Source organism: Lathamus discolor, chromosome 3, assembly GCF_037157495.1.
Source record: "Lathamus discolor isolate bLatDis1 chromosome 3, bLatDis1.hap1, whole genome shotgun sequence".
Lineage (NCBI taxonomy): Eukaryota > Metazoa > Chordata > Aves > Psittaciformes > Psittacidae > Lathamus > Lathamus discolor.
Genome location: NC_088886.1, coordinates 12807270 through 12829319, shown reverse-complemented (window position 1 = coordinate 12829319; position 22050 = coordinate 12807270). Strand labels below are relative to the sequence as shown.

The 22050-nt window shown below is 48.1% G+C and overlaps 1 protein-coding gene across 5 annotated transcripts in view; it reads left to right on the top strand.

The window, feature by feature from the left end:
* The window catches only part of PTPRF (protein tyrosine phosphatase receptor type F), a 394296-nt gene that overhangs the window by 335320 nt on the left and 36926 nt on the right, over window positions 1–22050 (top strand). For 4 of the 5 annotated variants that reach the window (XM_065673567.1, XM_065673566.1, XM_065673568.1 and 1 more), the window contains 7 exons: window positions 3764–3790; window positions 6012–6129; window positions 8399–8977; window positions 9605–9702; window positions 15506–15759; window positions 16446–16536; window positions 19469–19681. In XM_065673567.1, coding sequence (XP_065529639.1) covers window positions 3764–3790; window positions 6012–6129; window positions 8399–8977; window positions 9605–9702; window positions 15506–15759; window positions 16446–16536; window positions 19469–19681 — 1380 coding nt within the window. The remainder of the gene's footprint in view (window positions 1–3763; window positions 3791–6011; window positions 6130–8398; window positions 8978–9604; window positions 9703–15505; window positions 15760–16445; window positions 16537–19468; window positions 19682–22050) is intronic. The other variant, XM_065673569.1, reaches the window with a different exon arrangement.

Sequence of the window (22050 nt, the reverse complement as noted above, 5' to 3'; positions counted from 1 at the left end):
GGAAAGTAACCTGTCATTCAGAAGGTCCTGTGGCGGAACCGAGGCCTCTCCCTTCCCTCTGTGGCTGTGCCTGAGACTGATTACCTCCATCAGACTTCTCATGCCTTCCAGTCTGAGCTCTCACCTCCTACTGACAGACTGATAGACAAGCAAATCATAGACTAGTTACAGTTGGAAAGGGCCTTAAGATCATCAGGTTCCAACCCCCCTGCCGTGGGCAGAGATACCTCTCACTAAACTGTATCACCCAATGCTCTGTCCAGCCTGGCATTGAACACCGACAGGGATGGAGCACTCACAACTTCCCTGGGCAACCCATTCCAGTGCCTCACCATCCTCACAGTAAAGAACTTCCTCCTTATATCCAATCTAAACTTTGCCTGCTTAAGTTCGAACCCATTACCCTTTGTTCTATCAGGACAGTCCCTAATGAAGAGTCACTCCCCAGCATCCTTATAGGCCCCCTTCACATACTGGAAGGCAGTGTGGCCAGCCTGCTTGTTCTCAGCCCAGGCTGGAACATCTTGAGGGGACACTTCACCCTGTGCTGCATTGTGGCCCCGAGAACTGCTCCTGCCCTCAACTGTGCAGCATATTTGCTTGGGAGCCTGTCTCCTGCATCGTTCTGAGGATGGGGCGTGCACCTTAGCCTTGCTTAGAGCCCCCTGCAGAACCAGCCTGCCCAGAGAGCTTAGCAGTGCTTCTGCTGCTGGGAGCTGGCAGGGTACAAGGAGCTCAAGCTTTGTGGAGGAGACACTCCTGCCACCTCCTCCTCCTCCTGCTCTGCAAACAGTCATGGCATGGGAGAGGCACACTGCCCACAAGAAGGGCTGCAGGCTCACGGGAAGATTGTGTGGTCTTTGCAGGCAGCACTTCTCCATGCAACATGTAGACTGAGTGCATGTCCCACCAGCTTGCTCCAGATGAGCGAGAAGGAACAGCAAGCACTTCAAGCTGTTGGACAGAGATCAAAGGGAAACAGGGTAGCCAGAGACTCCTGTTTCCTGGGCATTGCCCACCCAGGCATAACACAGAGGAATTTACAGCCTCCCTCTTTCACTGGGTAATTGTCAAGGATCTTTATTTAAATCTACTTGGAGCAAGTCATGGAGGTGAGCATGGAGGTGAGATGTACAATCTGCATTTGGCTGCATGGAGGTGAGATGTACTCTGCTTTGTAAGTGGAATAAAACCGAAAGGCATCATCCAAGAGGCATTTAAGTAATAGACAAATGTGAGCTTCTGGAGCCCTCAGACCCTTCCACATCCCCACAAGCTGGCACCCAAGTTTACATGTGGAGTTGTGCCACAGTCACTGAAGCAGAGAGAAGGATCTGAAGGAAAAGTGCAGTGTTCACTTTTCATAGCTGGGGCTGTTTGGGAGGGCTTGGGTCTGTCTTTTGCAAGAGCCATGGACAGGGAAAACAGCCATTCCCTGGTGCGACATGACCGTGCTGTGTGGTGTTGAAGTGTAAAATGAAACGTTAAGGCCCTGCAGCTGCCATAAATACACACTGTTAGCTTTAGCACTTCCCTGAGCCATCCTGTCTCATGCACACAGCCCTGTCTGAGTTCTTTTTATGACACCTCCTGTGCTTTTCAGATCAATTTGTCTTAGTGACCAACCTTCAACAGTTAAGAAGCAATTGAGCTGGTTTAAGGAAGGAAATATGAGTCCACTGAAACATAAGAGCAAACAGAGTTTGAACATTAAACACTTGGTCTAAAATCCTGGTGGGTGATAAACTCTATTCTGTGGTGTGAGGGGCTGTCAGGCACAGTAGCCTCCTGAGCCCGGGTCTCCTCTGTTGCACTGGGGTGTTACCTTCTGCTCCTGCAGCTGTATGGAGGCAGGCTGGGGTGTTGCCATCCACATGGCCCTCATCCACCAGGGATGTGGTGTGGAAGCAGAAATGTACTTCGGGGAGAAAGAGCTACCAGGCCTCAAGTACCTCCTGTAGCAAGACTTCTGTGAGGTTTTAGATCAGCAGGGCAGAGAGTGTGGCTGTTGCCAGCGGTGTGGGCTGGCTGGCGTGTCGGTAGTACATCAATAGCAGTGGCTTGTGTTCAGCTAAGCATGCAACACTGGAAATAACACCAAGATGTATGCGGAAAGAGGTCCTTTGGTGACCGTAATACCTCGTGAGGGATTCGTCTGTATAGGAAGTCTTTAGGGACAACTTGACCTCTGCAATGAAGTTAAATTTTAACACGGTTTAAGGGGATAATTCTACTGCAGTCTCATGGCATCAAATAAGTGAACTATAATAAAATCTTAGATTTTTTTCTCCAATAGCTGCTTCTTTCTGAATTTAGAGAATAGAATAGCAAATACTTAGAAGGTATGCCACATATTTTACTGCTGAGGAGAGTACTCTGCCACTGTGATAGGTTGCAGCCTGTGAAAGCCACCTCAAATAGCCTGAGTGCAAAAGGCTACTTGTAGCCTTAATACCATTTAGTATTACTGCTACACCCACAGGTTCCCAGGCACTTCAGCAGTATTAGCTGGGCTTTCCAGTGTCCCAGGGAAGTCAGTATCTGAGCACCATTTCACAGCTGGCAGCTCAGGCTCAGAAGAAAGGCCTGCCAAGGCTCACACTGTGAGTCAGGGGCAATAGTACCTATCTTCCACTTTCATCTCTATGCTTGAACCTATCGACCGGTGCTTCCTCCAGGCAGATTTAGTAACCTGAGATGAAACACGTCACCTTGCCAGAGAGAGCTCACTGTGGTCTCTGCAAACTTTCCTTTGGTGCATCAACCACAAAGAACAGTGCTACAGGCATGCATGGCAGCAGCCAAGGTCTGCAGTTTCACCACCCCAGTGCAGCTTTGATGTCTTAGAACCCCAAATCCAGCCAGAAACCTGCATATTCCCTCTTCAGAGCCCTAACTGAGCTGCCATGGCTGGGAATCCACGTGAGCTATTGCTGGGAAACAGTTTGTGTACAATTCTTACCTGCAGGGCTGCTCTTGCCAAACAGGCATTTGCCATTTGGTATTGTGTAATTGGAAGTGAGAAGCTGTTTCCTCAGTATATGCACCAGTTTGAGCCTTGCTCCAAGCCACGCAGCTTTGTTGGAGAATCAGCTTAGTGTGGAGCTCTGTGTAAGACTCCCAGCTTCTTGCAGCTGTTTACAAGAGATGGCACTTCACGGTTTTCTGAGGTCTCCAGAGCATTTTCTTGCAAATGTTACAGGAAAGAGAAGCTCTGTAAATGTTGTATTGGTGCTTCCCTGCAGAGAGCGCCCTCTGAGTTTTGTGTGTTAAAGTCTTTGATTCTCAACAAGAGATGGTGGCTGGAGGATCATGAGGGCAGAAACTGGACACTGCTCTGTTGTGGGTAATGCAGGGCAGCAGTCAGCCACAGAGCCTTGATAATGCAAGCTGTCCCTACTTGTTCTGCTTGTGGAAGAGGCAGAATAACACAGAAAGGGGGAAAAGAAAAGCCAGAAAGGGAAAGGACTGCAAAGTTAGGAAGTGTTGACCTCTCCTTCCAATAAGAAGGAAACTGTTGCCCCTGTTGTGTGAATGATCTCAGACCTACTGTGCAGGCTAGCAGCATGTAGAAAATTGCTCTATGCCACCTCTTCCCTTGGCACAGCCTGTGCCAAGTGATCCTCTGTGTATAAATGTTGTAATCCCCCCAACCCAGTCCTGCTAACCCCTGCTGTTGTCATTGTCATCCCCTTCCTACATGTTGCCCCTTAAAATTCTGTGTCTCCATTTTTCTCTCCTCCTTCCTTTCTCCCCCCGTCAGTGGAGAACTGAGGACTCCGTCGACCATGTAAGTACCACTTGTGTGTATTCCAGGTTGGAAAGGAGGGGTTTGGTAAATCGATTTGTGAATTTTGTAGACACAGTGCTGTCAAAACATCCCTTTCACTCCTTTAATGAGGCTGGAGAGTTACATTGTGAAACCTTCCACAAGCAGCAAATCCAGAGAAAACTGGCATTTAGATTGCTACTAAATGCAGAAAAGCAATTGACATTTCCTATAATCTGTATTTCCAGCTTGTTGCAGTGCAGTTTTAGGCAGGCTCAAGTGATCAACTCAGGAGGTGCATCCTACTTTCTGCAGTAGTTGGCCCACTGAGTTACATGGTAAAATTAGATATATAATCTTTAAACCACATTGATCGTAGTCATGAAAAATAACCTGCACTCTCAACCGTGACCTTTGGTTGAAACACAGATTGTAATAGGAAAACAATCACATTTAAACAGTTAAATCCAATTTTTCCCACATAACTTTGAAATATAAATTTGGAGGAACAAACTAGAAAATGACCTTTTTAGAGTCAGCAATTCAATTATGTGCCCTACTGTGAGCTTCCCTGGCACAATGCATTTCTGTTCCTGCTTTTTACGGAGGATTCTCGCGCGGAGTGTCTTTGTCATGACAGCGCTGTGTTTACATTATGCAATCAGACCTTCTTTCATCCGTCCCTCATCTCTCTTCCCCTCCTCTCAGCTCGCTTGCTTTGCTCCCGGTGGCATGCTTTTGCGTGAGAATTTCTCTTTGCATGGATTTGGGAGGAGTGAATTCTCTTGGGATGTTCAGAGTCTGCAGGTTTTGTGTGAGTGCTTCCCCCGCGGGTCCATTGGCACCGATCGGACTGCGCGTCCACTCACCCGCACACACGATCTGCTGCAGGGGCGGAGTTGGGATTGGACTCTGGTTCACACGGTGATTTTGGCGGGGTTCTTGTTGGTGCTTGTTGATTTTTCTCTGGGCTGGCTGGTTCCGCGATGGTAACACGGTGATTTTGATGAGTAAGCCTGGGCAGGTAACCTGAACCAGCAGCGCTTACTGGAAATCAGCAGGTTTAATAGTGTGTGTGTTTGTGCGAGTGAGTGATGGGAGGACTGGCTGTGCTCTGAGAGCAACCACAAGCAACCCTCGTGCCCCTCAAGCTGGCAGGGATCCCCTGGGCAGAGATCAGACCCCCAGAGCAGCCTCTAACAGTGCCTTGTCTCTCTCCATCGCTACACTTCTTTTCTGAAAGGGTAAATAACCAACCGAAAGCCTCTGCCTCCTTTCGAAAACCTTTCCCAGCCTCTTCTCCAGCCCAGTTGTCTCTTGCTGCCTGACCTGATGGGTTATTAGTGCTAAACGGCCCCAGTCCCTTTCATAACACCCACAGATGAACGCAAGGGTGCCCGTACTGAGCTCGCAAAGAGCTGCTGAGCTCGCTGTGCTTGCTCGTTTGCAGGCCTGGCCAGATGCACTTGGCACAAGTCACGTTGCTGCTGGAGGCCAGGAGAGAGGAGTGGTGCTCCCCTCTTTGATCTCAAATTGAAGTGCAGAGCCATGCCCTTCTCCTGCCCAGAGTACGCCAGAGCATGCAGGGGTGCTAGCACCCTGCTGAGTCTGCCCTCCTCCCAGACCTCCCACAGTGCAGGGTTTTCCCTCCAGGTCTTGCCAGTGCCTTGTGCTGACCCTGTCCCATCACTTCAACGCTGTGCCTGGCAAGGAGGTAAACACACTGCTGTAGCACTGCAGGTGCTCCCTGCCTGGGGCCTCCAAGCCTGCATTGCCTCTCTGTGCTCCCTGCGGCTCCTCTGTGAGAGACAACTGTAAAAATCCCCAAATTAGCCTCCAAGAGATTTCCCCAGCCAGCTGAACTGGCTTTTGCTCTGGTTCACAGCTCCACAGGCCTTTTACTCTCAGGCTTCACACAGGACCATGTCTGGAGCAGATCTCCCTCTTGGCAGAAGCCGTGGGAGAGCAGAGCTGCTGACACAGGTTGCTCTTGGGTCCCTGAAAGGCCAGGTGTTAGAGGCAGGGGTTGAAATGAGGCAAATGAGTGTTGGAGTGGCAGCAGTTGTTGTTTGCTGGCTCTGTGCAAGACGTGTGCTTGAATGCAAGCATGAGTGTGAATCACTGAGTGTGTTGGTGTGTTGCTGTTGGAGACACTGACCCCAGTGCCCTCCTTTGCTCACTCCGGTAACAAGTACCTGTTCTTCTCATTTGCCCCTTCTCTGCCTCGTGGATGTGCTCCCAGGAGACAGTCATTGGAGGCCTGCTGCCAGAAACCACCTACTCCGTCACTGTCGCTGCCTACACCACCAAAGGAGATGGTGCCCGCAGCAAGCCGAAAGTCATCACCACCACAGGGGCAGGTGAGTGTGGGGAGTGGATGCTGCAGCCTCTTAGGGGTGGTAGTAAAACTTCCCAGGAGTCATGGGGAGTATGGCCAAGGCACCTGTACAGGAGGAAGCAAGAGGGCTGGAGATGCTACAGAGGCACATACTCTTGTGATCTCCAGCCCTTACTTACAGGCTTTGCCACTGGACCACTTGAGCAAAGTACAGCAAACAGATGGACAGTTAGTGCCAGGGCCTGTGAGACAGCAGTGAAACTCATGGGTCTGAGCTCATCTGCATAGGCCAGAGACCTGGGAAGAGGAAGCCTGAAAGTCCAGGCCCTCCCTCAGCTTTGGAGTTACAGCCTGTCCTCACCTTGTCCCCATAGACAAGTGCCATTTCTTGCTTCCTGTGGTGACTACAGTGTCACCTGGGATGGTTCCTGGCAAAGAGGGCTCCTCAGAGGTGCCTCTCAGCTTCCCCCCCAGCCATTGCTCCTGCTGTCTCCCCAGGATTCCATAGCCGAGCCCAGCTGCTCCTAGAGCCGTGGTAAAATCTGGAATGCAACAAATCCTGCCATAGGAGTACTGCGGACACAACTTCTAGGTCCTGGTGATCCCAGCCAGTTTGGTTCTGCAGTGTCAGCAGAGACTTGTACCCTGTGCCTCGTGGAACACAGGAGCCTCTGCCTGGAGCAGGGGCACTCAGGATTTCATCAGGTGCTTTCCTCCGGATGTGGTCAAACTTGCCTTTGGCAGTGGCACCAACTAATTGACATTTTCTTGACCACGATTTCCACTCACTAGACCTGTCCTACAGCTGATAATCCTGCTGCTTCCTCACACCAGCCACAGGAACAGTATTTACCACTTGTTATTATGGGAATGCAGCTTGTGCAAACTGAGAGCGTTTGTTCCTGGTGCTTTTAAACAGGGAACAGCTTGCCATCTCCTCCGCACTGCATATGGGGAGCTCCAGAGGTAGTTTCCACTGTCACAGTCTCAAATGCTGTCTCCCTTGTGCCTCGCCATGATGTATGCTCTGCTCATCACATTGCTACAGCTGTCCTATAAACAGGAAAAGCTTCCTAAACATACTGGTGTTGCACTGTAAACCACAGTGGGTCTTCCCATGTTATGATACACATTTGAAGTTAATATTTGGAATCAGCTCTGAAAATAATGTGTCCCTTAATACTAGCTGCTCTCAGACATTGTATTATGAGTGCAAGAAGGATGGCACTGGCAGTGGAAATGTAATAGTATGTCTTGCTATCTACAGAACCACCCCCAGAACTGCCTTTGTACAGGCTTGTCTGCAGGCTTGACCTCAAAGGGGAGTGTTGGTATCGCCCTCTCATGGCAAAATCGAGGCATAATTCTGTCAAATCTGTTTTTCTCATGCTCGTCTGTGGGCTCATACATTTCAAAACTGTTCAAGGATATTTTATTTACCTAGGTTTGGCTACAGTCCCATTTTCATTTTCATATCAGTGGTCCCATCCCTTTGATTCTGAGTATCTTCCCTATCAGTTGATTTGTTTACAAATCTGAGCTGATGTGAACTGAAGACACATCCTTTTTTAACTGAAGGAGATCAAGGTATTAAACCACCAATTTAAATCCATCAGTTCCTAACCAGTGATGACAACATCCCTTGACTTGTGCAGCATAAGCAAAATCCTGTGGAACGCTTGTGTTCACCTTTCACATCGACACTGACATCACGAATCTGCTCATCAGCTAAACCAAATGTATTCTGATGGCAAACAGCCCGCCCAGCTCTGCTCGCTGCCTCTGCAGATGGTAAAACTGCAAGGTTTCAGGATGAAATTTGTCTGCCTCCAGACAGATCAGGGTGCTGGACTTGGGTTTCTGTGTGTCTGTTGTGGTACAGTGCGCTGGGGCCAGCACGGCCTGGTACTGCACACTAGCTGGAATGTCTGAAGACCACTGATGGGGAGGACGGGATTCGTATCTTCTCTGAGTTAAATGTGATGCTTTGAGGTACCTTAAATCTTTCCTATAAAGGGGATGAATTTTGGGGCTGGATATGGCAGAATTTATTGCCTGTTTAGATGGCAGCGCATGGGAAAACGGCAGCCAAGAGCTGGCTGGCTCCAGCTTCCCTCATCACCGGATTAGGGTCAGTCTGCCTCTATCCATGTGAATTGTCTGTCGTCCTCTTCACCCTGTTGTCTGAACTTTCCCACTTTCCTCAATCCTCTTGGACTGAGCAACACAGAAGTGGTCCTTCCTTGCCCTCCTTCCAGGCTATAGATGGTCATTGTGTGTTTATGTTGCAGTCCCAGGGAAGCCCACCATGATGATTAGCACGACAGCCATGAACACAGCCCTCATCCAGTGGCACCCACCCAAGGAGATGGTAGGGGAGCTGCTGGGTTACAGGCTGCAATACAGACGTCTTGATGAGGAAAAGATGAACACGATAGACTTCGGGAAGAGAGACCATCACTACACTGTGACCAACCTGCACAAGGGGGCCACGTACCTCTTCAGATTGTCTGCCAAGAACAGAGCTGGCCCAGGAGAAGAGTTTGAGAAGGAGATCACTACAGCAGAAGACGTGCCAAGCGGCTTCCCACAGAACCTGCGTGTGGTGGGTCTCACCACTTCAACCACAGAAGTTGCATGGGACCCTCCAGTCTTAGCAGAACGAAACGGCAAGATAGTCAACTACACAGTGGTATACAGGGACATAAATAGCCAGCAGGACCTGGTTAATATCACCAAGGACACAAGTATCACTTTGACGAATTTGAAGCCCGATACCACTTACGACATCAAAGTGAGGGCCCGCACCAATAAAGGGGTTGGGCCACTCAGCCCCAGCATCCAGTCCCGGACAATGCCTGTTGAGCAAGGTAAGTGCCCATCTAACAAGCCCTGTCAGCAAGCAAGAGGTCTTTGCTTCAGCTCATGAGGCTATGCTCCCCCTTGCTCTGACTTACTGAGATCAGGTGCTGTGTGGCTCCCTAGTCTAAAACTAGTTTGGCGAGGGGAAGCTCAGCGAAGGTTTCCTTAAAGTTGCCATTTGGGGAAGAGGGGCGTTGGTGGTAGCTTAATTGCCTTCATTGCTCCACAGGCACACTTTGATGTTTTGTCTGTACATGAAAGGCTCCTGCTTGAACTGGAGCAGGCAGCTGGGTAGGATGATCTGCAGATCCAGTACCTGGGCACCACTGTTCTTTGATCACAGCAAAGGGCCAAGAGCGTGTGAGTGGAGGGGGGAGAGAGGAACACTACAGTTAAGCCTGTGACTTCCTTTCTGTGATGCTGGAAATTATAGTAAAAAAAGCAAGACTCCACTGGAGACTGGAGACTTGGTAAAAAGGCAGTTGCTCTTTTCTCCTCATCTCACTTCTCTGCTGTAGATGAACTGTTTGACCTCTGATGCTGAGATAGATAAAGAGAGACTTGGAACCAAGCTGCTGCCTGACTCCCTCCTGACTTGGTCTTACAGTGCTCAAAAATCTTGTTTTTCATTTCAGTGTTTGCTAAGAACTTCCGCGTCAATGCCGTCATGAAAACGTCTGTGTTGCTGAGCTGGGAAGTGCCTGACTCCTATAAATCTGCAGTGCCTTTTAAGGTAAGAGTGGGATGCAGAGAACAGGGAGCTCCACCTGTGGCAGTGAGCAGGACAGGGGAAAGCAGCACCTTGACCTGCCACATGATGTTTCCAGGCCATTAGACAAGAGATGAGCAGAGCAGGGTCATATTGCTCACTGGCATGGAGTCTTGTGGAGCTCTGATCTCCAAGCCCAAGTTAGGTAGCTGCTCTTGCTTTTGAGCACCTGTGCATGAACCATGGCACACAGTAGAGTACATTGCTACTTGCTTTCCTTCCTCACACTTTTCTCGAGCCAGAAGGTGGTGTAGTTCTGTTGATTTCTTTCTGTTCTGATCAGTTGTGGAATAGCCGATAAGCACTTGGCTCATGGTAACAAAGCAGGAGTGAATAACATTGGCTGATGGACACACTGGCAATACCAAGCAGTGAAGGCATGCACTGGGCAGAGAATGGGGGGATGTCTCAGTGATCATAATACGTATTTCTGGCTTCTCACCATCCAGTTAGGAACCCATCTTGACCACAGCAATTTCTGCTAAATAACCACTCCTCCCTTAATAGTGCCCCAAATTACTTGCCTTTTTGAAGGGAAATGGAAACTGGTCCAGCACCCAAATCCCTGATGTTTTTCTCATGAGCATTTGCAGTGGTTGTTCACACAATCCCAGTCATTGCTGCACTCCATCAACAGCTTTCTCAAGTATCTCTTTGCCTGGTAATCACTCAGCTGGGACCTACCAGTCGCGCTGGCCATTGTAGCTCCTCGACAGTGGTTACACAAGCTTGTCCTGATGCCCGATTCAGAGTCAAAGCACAAAAAATTATAAACGTGATTCAGTTGCAAGAGATCACCAGGACAAGGTGGTCTGAAAACCAGCCAGAGAGTTAAACTTTAGAGTGACTCTTCCTGCAACATGTCCTGTCTCAAACATCCAGATTGCCTTTATGAGTTACTTCAGAGCAGTGCGGCAGATGCATAACCTAAGGGAATGAAGGAGAGAAGCATCATCACCCTTCCAGAAGGTGTTCGAGGTGTGAGCAGCACAAGATGTGTCAGTGCAGAGGGAACTGCAGGAATGGCTGCTGCTCTCTTTTCTCCAGCACAGTTCTGGATGTAGTTGTCATCCACCAGGCTGCAGACAGCACTTAGAACCTGATGTCTTGCTTCTTTACTCAGCTCCCTGGTGTATAACACTGAGGTGGGAGGAAGTCTAGAGTGTGGTGGAAATTTCTGCAGATCTCAGCTTCTCTCCCTTGAGAAACAAAACCAACGTGTCCCATCACCAAAGACCATTTTCCACCCAGTCTCAGCAGCTACCCGCAAAGGTGGACAGGGGTGGGAGCAGCATGACTTCCCTCCTTGCACATGCACCCTGCCATTCTGTGCCTAAAGAGCAAACACAGTGCCTGCATGATTTGTGGGGGATCCATGGCCATGGAAACGAGGGGAGGGTCCTTAACTACATCAACATCAAAGTGTGTGAGCACCTTCCCTTCCTTGTTACTAGCTCTTCTTGTTTAAATCCTGAAGCTGAATTACCATGATCAATAGCAGGCGCTTGTTAACATGCATGTTAGCTGAAGCAGACAAGGCTTTTGTGAAGACCTCGTGGTATTCAAAGCTTTCCCAGGCGTAGGGTGCATTAGGATCACTGCTCAGATATCTGGCCGCAAGTAACTTCCCAGAGCCTGGTTACTTTGCACTCTGCTTCATCTTGCCTTATTCCTGTGGCACAAAGCCCATGTCTCTATCTGACAGCACTGTGCTGGAAAGGGACAATGTGACCTTTGGAGCACTACCACCACATAACGATTGTGGAGTGGTTGGAGGTAGCCAGGAGCCAAGGATGTAATTCTGATGCCTTGTCTTGCAGCAGACTGTGAGTCAGGGTCTGCCCCTGCTGTGGGTTAACCCTCAGGTGACACAGGAGCAGATGGCTTTAGCTACTTGCTAACTGAAGAGCAGTCATGCAAGCAAGAGTATTAGAAGGATATTTCTCTAATAGCGTCTACTTTCTATTAATATTCCCAGGCTTGCAGACACACATGAGTCAAGGCCAGGAGCTAAGGGGGTCAGCTCCAGGTCATTGATTGTGCTACTCAAAAGAAATCCTTAACCTTCAGGATGTTGTATTTTTATAAACAAGGTTCACCTGTCTTCTCTAATTCAGGAACACGGGGTGCTGAGGCCAGAGCCTTATACTGTAACTAGCATAGCAGATAAATCTCCATGGGAACAATTAGTATTATCTACACTTGATAAACAGTCTCATGCTAAATCTATGTCCCAAAGGGTGTCATATTCTACTTTAACAGATTTAATTAAAGTAGATATTGTTCTGACAATGAATAGCGAGGCACAGGCAGGACTGGAGCTTTTTTTTTAATAGAGGATGAACTGAGACCTTACAAATTTTCATTGCCACCAAATCAATAATGAAAGCTTGAGTTGTCTTTGGGGAATTTTCACAGCTTCTTCTGGTTGAGGAGAGAAATTCCTTGTAAAATGTAGCCCAGCAGTTGTGGTGGAAGAGAGGCACTATTCCTTTTCTATTCCAGTGTGCTTGCAAAAGCCTGTTCTGGAGCTTTCACGGAAAGTGCAAGATAGATGCAACCTTCTCCTTGGGGAAACTCAACTTTCCTGAGACACATTCTTCAACTTAAGAGTAGGACGGGGAGTATATTGGTTAAAGACAGCATCACGAGGTATTCTACAAATGAGGAGAGGGAACAGCAGCTTTTGAAAATCATTATGATACAGGTTTGAAAATAATCCCTGAGGATGCTGGGTAGTGCTTTCTCACAGTGTATCCCATGGAATGTAGTAATTAACTCCTGCCCGCAAAAAAAGCGGCCTTGTCTACTTCTCCATCAAGTCAATATCTTTTCCAGTGTTGCACACTATGTGTCTTTTCATCTTTTAGTTTAATACATTCTTTCCTGCCTTGAAATCAAGCAGTAGACTTTCAGCAGTGACATTTGGACCCACCTAGCTTTGCAGTTGTTCTCTTGTGGGTAAGAGCAGCACAAATGACATTTTACAGCAATCCATAGGCTAGTCAGCAACGTTTGGCAGTTCAGAGCCCTTGGGCCAAATTTGCTGCTGACTTAAGTAGTTACCAGTGGGCCATGATGCAACCTGTAAATAGCATTCCTGCTTGAGCTCCCGGGCATCTTCAGCTGCACATGAATGACTGTTTCTGAGCCCTTATGTTATCATAAGGTTTGTGTAGAGGCCATAACTAATGGTGCATAAGATTGGAGAAGACAATGTGTTATGGCAGGTAAAGGAACGTAGAACTGCTGTAGGAACTGTGAAAAGGGGGGATGGCGGAGCATGCTTCAGGAAAGCATTGCAAATGCCAATTTCACTGTCTTTGTTCATGGCACTAAAAATCATCATCTAATGTCAGGACTGAATTGGAGACTGTGTCCTGGTCAATTCCAGTGCAGAGCAAGCAGAGAAACTCTGAAGTACCTAATGATTTCTTCTTCCTCCTCTCACTCCAGGAGAACAGCTATGTCCCACAGAGATGGCTCATGTGCAGGCAAGCACCTTCCCTAGAGCACACACAGAAGCAGTTTATTAGAGAAGAATTCATGATGAGAGATCTCATCTTAGAGGCAGTGGAACTCTTTGTGGCCTTTGCATCCTTCTGGCATAGCTCTTAATGTTGGAAGCTTGGTTTTGTTCAAGTCTTTGTTCGAGCACATGAAGGAAGGTTCCATGTTTCCCCAGGACACCTCTGATTAGCTCTCATCTGGAATGTCTGGACCTACAAGGGGTGGTGCTGGAACAGACAGCAAAGCTGCTAAGATGACTTGAGGTCTAGCAATCCTGTCTTTGTTGTTCCTGCTTCTGTGTCAGAGCAGGGTGAAACCTGACAGCCAAATATCCAATATTTAGTACTGTAAGAAGCATTTCTTCATTATATTTTCTTTTTTTTTTTTTTTCACTCACTTTAGCACCAATCTGACGTACATGTCTTTGGAGAAAGGGATTAAAGCCCAGGAGAAAATATCTTAAGAGAAGTCGCAGCAGAGAACAATTCCCTCTGGCCATCCTACCTCTCCTGAGCATGGGGCAGCCAGTGCAGGGGATGTGTCCATGCAAACCTGTGTTATTTTAGTACTTGGTACTTATTTTTATAGTTCATCACTGAAGATTGAAGCATGTCAACAAATGAGATTGGTTGCTTCTCTTCTCCATTGCTGGCTCCTCACTGCATCTCTTTTACATGTTGGGAGTGTCTACTTAGCAACAAAAAAGCTGGGGCTCTTTTCCTATCCTGACCTCCATGCAAAATGACCTAAAGAAGGTTTGAAGTATGCCGTACACACTGCTGTTTGGTTAACACAAAAGCTGAGCTGCAAATTCCAGGCCTACCCTGTTTCTTGTGGTCCACTGTCCTTCAGACCTCTTTGCAGCGCCACCCTTCTCCCTGCTTCACCACAAAATATTAGAGCCGTGCTAATGTGCTCCCCTTGTGCCAGTGAGCCGGCAACATTCTGCCACCTGCTGAAAAGGTGACTTGGAAGGAGAGTTTAGTCCCTCCCTTGCTGCCTGTATCAGCCTGAATGGTGGGCTCAGCTGGTGAAAATCCGTTTTACTTCAAGTAATTTTTCTTCCACAGAGCTGTCTGCTCTCTCCCAAGGCTGCTGTTGGAAGGAGCACGTTTTATGTGGTCTTCTCTGCCTGTAACACGTAATAGCTGCCATGGTTTAACGTGCTGCAGCTCTGCCGGGTTTTGGCATGCTGTGTCTCTCCACTGCTATCCACAGTCCAGCTGGACAGTTGCCCGGTGGAAGGAAATATGCTGCTTTATCATAGCTGAGGCACAACCTCTGGTCTCTCTGGTTCTCTACACCCCATTTGTCTCCAGGAACTGTTTGAGTTTCTGGCTTTCCAGAGGCAGTCTTTTTTGGGTGCAGGAGTTGTTCCAGTAGGATCAGGATTGAGGTTCTCACAGCAGACGAGGGACATTTGGTGCAGTTAATACAGCAGTGCCCATGGCTGCTGTGCCTGGCGGGAGATGGGGGTCCTGCTTATCTGCAGCAGGGGACTGAGAAGATGCTGTTAGCTGAGGGGCCAGTGGGCCCAAGGCAGGAAGCTGTGCATGGGGGCTGCCCACTGCCCATGCCACCAGCAGCCCTGCTCTGCTCTGCCCTACTACAAGCATGGCAGGGAAAAGCAGCTCCGACCTCTTGCCCATGGCTGCAGCATCCGTTGTCATGGCAACAGCGGGATGTCACACCTGCAGAGCCCTGTTACAGCTCTGCGTAGGATTTGTTGGCTCATTGGTGAGGCATGTAACCCCCAGTCATGCTGGGAGGGGGATGGTCTGCGTTAACCATTCCATCAGGCATGAGCTGGGAGACACAGGAGTGACACCAATTTAAAGCAGACGGGATTTTACACCAAAAACATATTGTGTGTTGTAGCCTTGTGAGACAAGAAACAAAGACCCATTCATCTCCACACGAGAGCAAATCACAGCCATCTGGCTTCCTCCCCCAAACCGACACTGAAAAGCAGCGCATGTGGCACCACCAGCCCCACCATTGGCACCAGCCACCCAGGGTTTGCTGAGATTACCCGCTCTCTGCTCCATCACTATAAGGCACAGGGAGGACAGCTCGACCCTCTGCTAGGGGTTGTTCTTCTTTAACTAAAGATTTATGGCTGTTTATGAAGCATAAAGTGGTCGAACCACCTGAGGATGAGCCCAGAGCCAAACTGTCATCTTTAACGCTGCTATTTTGAGTGTGAGTTTTCATCAGCAGCTGTTGGCTGCATGAGCATGTCTTTTTCCCATTTCAGATTCTGTACAATAGCCAGAGTGTGGAGGTGGACGGCCACTCGATGAAGAAACTCATAAGTGACCTCCAGCCAGACACGGACTATTCTTTTGTGCTAATGAACCGTGGGAGCAGTGCTGGAGGGCTTCAGCATCTCGTCTCAATCCGCACCGCTCCTGACGTCTTGCAAAGCAAACCCATCGCCACAAACAAGTACATACAAGAAGGAAAATTCACACTCACCCTTCCCAAAGTCCAGACCACTGTGCCGGTTAGGTAGGTGCCGTGCCTGGGCATTGAAGGCAGGGTGGGGGGCTAGAGATGGGGGAAAAATGGTAGAGCAGATCTCTGCCAGCCTCTGGATTTTGTAACCTAGGAGTGAATTTCCGAGCAGGCTGTGGTACAGAGCCAGGCATTTACTCGTAACAGGGGATCATGCTGCTGGCTCTTTCTGAGCAAATATTTGTGTGCAATAAAATTAAGACAATTCTCTGACAGTTTGCCCTCACCCTGGTGGGTACACTCCAGATGCTACCAGCAAAAACACAGTTGAGGATCAGGAGGGACTTTCTCTGATGCTGTATAACATCCTTTAAATAAATAATGCCTAAAGCCTCAAGGAGATTAAAAAAGCGAGCTTGTGGAAGTCTCATTCGTTACTGTGGTATCCTTGTGCTGAAGCACAATTCCCCCAGGATTCTTGCTACAATCCGATTATATAAATGTCCTTCTCACAGCTCCTACACCACCCTCTGGAGCACAGTCTGTAGATCTTCATTAACCTAATGAGTGCTAACGGGAGTATTCTCTTCTCTGGTACAGCTGGAAAACCAGCCTCTCTCTTACTGAACCCAGGGCAGGGAAAGGAACAGGTTATCCCTAGGAGGCATATGGCACATTGTTTGGCGTCCTGACAGAGAGATGACTTAGGGTCCAGTGCTTATGGTTTCTTTCCTTCCCAGGTGGTACTACATCGTGGTTGTGCCAGCAGATCAGAGCACCAGCAGTCCAACTGGTCGGTGGCGAACGCCTGATGAGATGGAGCTGGACCAGGTAGGAGACTGTAGAGCTGCTGTGATGGAAGTGGTTCCCAGGTAGCCCAGGACATTTTGCCCAGGCCTCCTGGCAATAGCACGGATGCAGCGATAGAGGTGCAGGCTGTGCATTAGAGGTGGGATGTGCAGTGCACTCAGCCTTTCTTGGCTGGTGACAGCATGTAGGAAGGAGGCTGGAGTCAAGAGAGGGAGGAGACACCTCCCAGAATGTGCCCAGTGAGCAGATCACATTTGAGTGTCTCAGAGCTCTGCCCAGGACAGATCCTGTCTCAGGACGTACACTCTTCACAGCCTTTTTTAGCTGAAGCAACCATGCTGATTTTGAGAACAGGCTAGAAGAAAGAAGTAGTATTTTCAGTTTATTAAGTGGTTCTGTCAGGAGGCTTCTTTCTCTCTGGATTGGACCTAAGCCTGCAGTTTGAGTGAAGAGTTAACTCTAGTATCTAAGAAAACCTGCAAAGGCCCCTTCATGCTTGCTTGTTAAAGGCTTTCCGCATTCACCAGCCCATTCACCCAAAGAAGCAGCTTATTCTGCGCGGCAGTCTGCCAACATCAGCAGATGTGGGTGTCAGGAGAGTCCCACACAAGGGGATTGTGGGCTCGCTCTTTCCCGCATGCACTCCCTACCCCAAAATAATAAGGAAAAATTCCAAGAAATCACACAGAGAAGGGCCATTCAGAAAACAAAGTTGCAAACTTGAAGTACTCAGAAATTACAAAGCATTAAAAACTGTAAGTCAGCCCTTGCTTATCATTAATCTTTAATTACATGATTGCACAGTCTTTTCCATGGGGTCCCAGCTCACAGCATGTGTTGGGGGATCTTGTATGATGGAGAACCATCATCTGTAGGCCTCCTGAATAATTCCATTGCAGAAGTTGGAAAACATCATAAGAAATAGAAGACTAGGATTAGAAAGGATGGTTTCATTGTGAGCTTTAGGTGGTTGAAAGCTATCAAGAGAACTGGTTTCTATTTCTATTTCAGTCAGCCCTGGGCAAATGATTTAGAACAAAATTTTCATTAGCAGCCACTGTCTTGTATGTTCTAGCTTTTTAGAGTGTCCAGTTTGAGATCCTGGAGTCTCATTTACAAAGCCTAAGCATCCCCAGCTGCAGAGAAAGTCAATAGGAGCCCCGCTGGATACAGTCAATGCTATAGAAAAAATGCTAAGTTTTCTTTAAAAAGAAAACAAGCCAATGTCTTTTCAATTTGACATTCAAAATTACTGGACATTTTTTACATTAATGTCCCTGTGTCTCTGTTCTCCGTCTGTAAAATTAGGATAATCGCTTTCATCTCACCTCATATGGGTGTTTGAAAGATAAGATCGTTAATGTTTGTGAAGCACTTGTAATATTCTAGTGATCAGCACCATAGAAAAGCCCATGAGGAAATTATTAATTTTGTCTTCAGAGCTGGATTTGAATAGTAAGCAATAAACAATGCCTCGGGCTGCACAGTGCAAAGAAGAAAACAAAATACGGAATAGTTGCTCTTTGATTAAGCACTGTCTGTCCTGTGTATTTAACAAAGCTGGAGAGTTACAGGAAAGAGTGTGTGACCATGCAGTCACGGATTGTAACACAGTGCACACACGTAAGGCTGAATTAATTTTGCACAGGCAATATTAATTTTCTAATTTAGCAGGACCTGAACTTTGCAAACCTGGTGTTCTTTTGATGCAGTTTTTTTGGTGTATGTTATATATGTCAGTGGCAGCAGCATCTAACTACCTTAACCACAAACTGGAGCCCTATGGTTTCATGCACTTACAGCTGTGCTTTCTGCCCCAAAGAGCTCAGCTGTAATTTCAGCCAATATACAAGAGGTGTGTGTAGGGAGCAAACTCCACCATCCAAAGGCTATGTTTCTGCCTTTTTCCCCTATGGTGACAAGGCTATTTGTGAAACAGATTTCTTCATCCCCTTTTCCTTTTCCCTTTTTTTTCTTTCCTTCCTATTTTTTGGTGATACTGCAATAAGCTTTAGCTTTTCTAAATTGCTCCAACATGAGTATTCATAGGAAGGCAAGGATGGACTGTCAAGGGGAAAGAGTGGGGGATTCATTACCCATCTTTTCCTCCTCAGAGTGAGCTCAGCTCAGCAGCATGGCTTTGTGTTCACATCACTGTCTCCAGCCCCACTGATGTTCCCTGTCTACTCTGACAATGCTGCACTGATACATTTGTGTGTGAAATGTATTTCATGCCTCCTTCTTCATTTTAAATTAGAATTTCTGTTCCAAGCCTGATACTTGGTTTTATTCATTAGAAAAACATCTTTAAACATCTGAGAGTCTTTCTTAGCAGTGTAATTGAATTTTTGTGTGTTTATATCCTTTTTCATGAATTTGTGGCTGACTATGAAATTTGCAATTTTTACTCTGAACATCCCATGAAATCTGTTACTGTTCTGTGTGATTTACACGAAGCTCTGTCTGTACCCAGCAGCAGGTGAAATATCAAGGCACTGACAGAAGGGAAGGACACAGCAAATGTCACTTTTTCCCTATACATCAGTGTCAGCTGATGTACATCCCTATGCATAAAGTGTGAGTTGCTGTCCAGTCCTGTATTTGGGACACAGAACATGGTCCGGGCCCCTCACAGCCTGTTGAGATACATTAATTCAGGCTGACAGGCACAGCCCAGCTGTCTCAGCCCTAACATTCATTGTGTTGGCATCAGGGCTCAGGACTTTCCCAAAGCTGAGATTCTGGTGGAGGTCCTTGCAGTGAAGGTCTGCAGACAGATGCTACAGCAATGCCTAAATGTGTAACACATCTCTCTGGGTTTTTTTGTACCACTACATCCAAATCAAACCTGGTATCATCTCCCTTCCCTTCCACCCTGTTGAGTCCTGAGGTAACAGTGTAAGGTGGCATCATGCTGGGCAAAATGATAGTGATGGACCTTGTTTGTCCCCAGTTGCTGGAGGCCATAAGCCAAGGGAGTCAGAGCAGGCGCCAGCGACGCCAAGCAGACAGACTCAAGCCCTACATTGCTGCTCAAGTGGATGTGCTGCCCGAGACCTTCACCCTGGGGGACGAGAAGAACTACAAAGGTTTCTACAACAAGCCCCTGTCCCAAGACCTGAGCTATCGCTGTTTTGTGCTGGCCTCGCTGGAGGATGGGGACACGGTAAGGACTTTCTGCTGGGGGATCACTGCCTTTCTGGGCAGAGCTGGGGTGGGCTCAGTGCAGGCAGGGTGAACAGTTACTGCAAGCCAGAATGATGGGGTTTTCTCGTAAGAGAGGAGAGTGAGCCTGCATAGCTGGCCTCAACAAGCTGAGGCAGCCATGGGAGCTGACTTGATAGATGGTGGTGTTGGAGGGAAATGGCACGTACGTTTGACATAACAGATGAGAGTGGAGGGCAGTGTCAACAAACGTTCTCTACACAAGCTCAGTTGTGGCTTGGTGGGCTGTGCCCAGAGCAGAGCTTGACACAGGGTTGGGATGGGATAGGTTCTCATTCTGCTTTTGTTCAAGTAAATGACTGTGGCAAACAGCCCCTTAGAATCCTGCCCTGCACAGTGGCTGCTGAGGCTGTGCAGTGAACAGGATGCTTCCCTGCTAACCTGCCTTCACAGGCTCTTCTCTGGCCAGAATGTCACTTCCAGCTGACATCTGGAGAAGCAAACCTGATCCCATAACAGTGGGTTGTCAGCAGGGCAAAGTGGCACAGTTGCCTGCTGCACTGGGATTCTTGCTCCTGTGTCTCCTTGCTAGAGGCAAATGGGCTCTGCCTTTGTCAGCAGCATGCTGCCAAGCACATGGGCCTAGGCATGTGAGGGGGAAGGCAGTAGCTGATGGAATAAACAGGCAGTAGCACAATAAGACCTGCCCAGCTGTAAACATGAAGGTCAGGAGTGGTGGTGGAATCTGTAGCAGCTTCCAGTGTGTAAATAATTAAAATAATAGAGATGCACAGAATCCTTTGGTCAGCTTCCAGCTGCGGCTTCCTTCTTCAACCTTGTTTGCTTGTAATGGCTCATTAGGGCTGGTCAAGTTCTTCATTACTCATCCAGCTCACGTGTTCTTGTGGCAAGATGTGTACACTGGTAAGAGAAGGAGAGTCAGAAATTAGCAGCAAGATAAGGCAGCAGCCTTAAGATGTGCTATCCTGGCAGCCCCTGTCAAGAAGAGGTGACCTTAACTAGCTGATCCCAGACTATCATCATCATCATTTCCCTAGCATTGATCTGCCGCAGCCCTCCAGTGAACCACCCACCAGCAGAGTTATTACACCCTCCTCCTAGAGACCACCCTTCTGCATCCCCCGCTGTATCATATCTGTTTTCAAGTGAAACATAAGGCACTCTGTCCAAGGCTGTGCACTATCTCCCTCACTCACCTCCTCTTAAATCGCTTGCTCTGGTGTCAGCAGGCAAGTGTAACATTGCCATTCTTCAAAGGCAAAGGGGAGTGTGGTTGAAACACCATCTCTGGAGAGTAGGGGCACGTGCACCTTGCAGTCTGCCTTTGGAAATGCCACTGAGATAACTGTCTTTCTGATCTCTTCTGCTTCTGTTTTCTCTTGGAAGCAGGCATCTCCAAAGCATGTCTTCAAAAAATACAAATCTTTGTCACTTGCACAAAGCTTTGGAGATGGACACGTGTTATTTTGCTGCATAGATCAGCATGCTCCTTCCCCCTACCTAATGCAGTTCGATCTTTCTGCGTAGTCATAGGCAAAGCCTTTGTGCCTTCCTCATGGAGTAGCCGCTTGCCCGTACATATAGGGAAGCCTTCTGCCCCATCCTCTTACTACCAACGTAGCATCTTTGTCTGCTATGCTCACATAGAGCTGTTGCTGACTCCTTGCCCCATTGTTTGAAGTAGACAAGGGGTGCAGGAACAGGCTGATGTGTTGCAATGATCCCATGGAGATTCCCTTTAGGAACAGAGCTGAACCAGGACCCAGCAGCTGTTTCAGGATCACTGAAAAAGGGCTGAAAGGTTTCACAGACAAAGCAGGAGCCACCCCTCCAGCCAGTGGCATCTCTGACCACTGATAAATTTGAGGAGAGCAGCAAAAAGATGCTGCACCTTAGTGTGCTGCCAGAAGGATATCACAGATAAGAGCATTTTCATGCATGTTTGAAAGCAGGCTGGCTGGAATCAAGAGCACCTGTGAGAGGAGATCAAGATGCACATTTGTGTGACACCAGCACGCCTGATTTTTCCCTTTCTTCTCAGATGCACCCAGACATGAAGTGCGTGTTTAAACTTCGACATTAAAGCAGATTTATAGATCCATGGGCACCTCTTCAGTGACTGAAACTTTCTATGGCAGGAGCAGAGCTTTTCTAGCTCCCTAATGCCAGGCAGCAGGTGCTGCTCAAAAGCCACAGGCACTGAACTACTACAGCTCTAGCCCTCTGACAGGGAGAAAGGATTACTTTTTGCAGCACTTAACCCTTCTGACCCAGCGAGGCTGAGCTGTGAAGGGACAGCACAGTTCCATAATCCTCAGCAACAGCAGCAGAACAAGCCAGGTGCAGTGT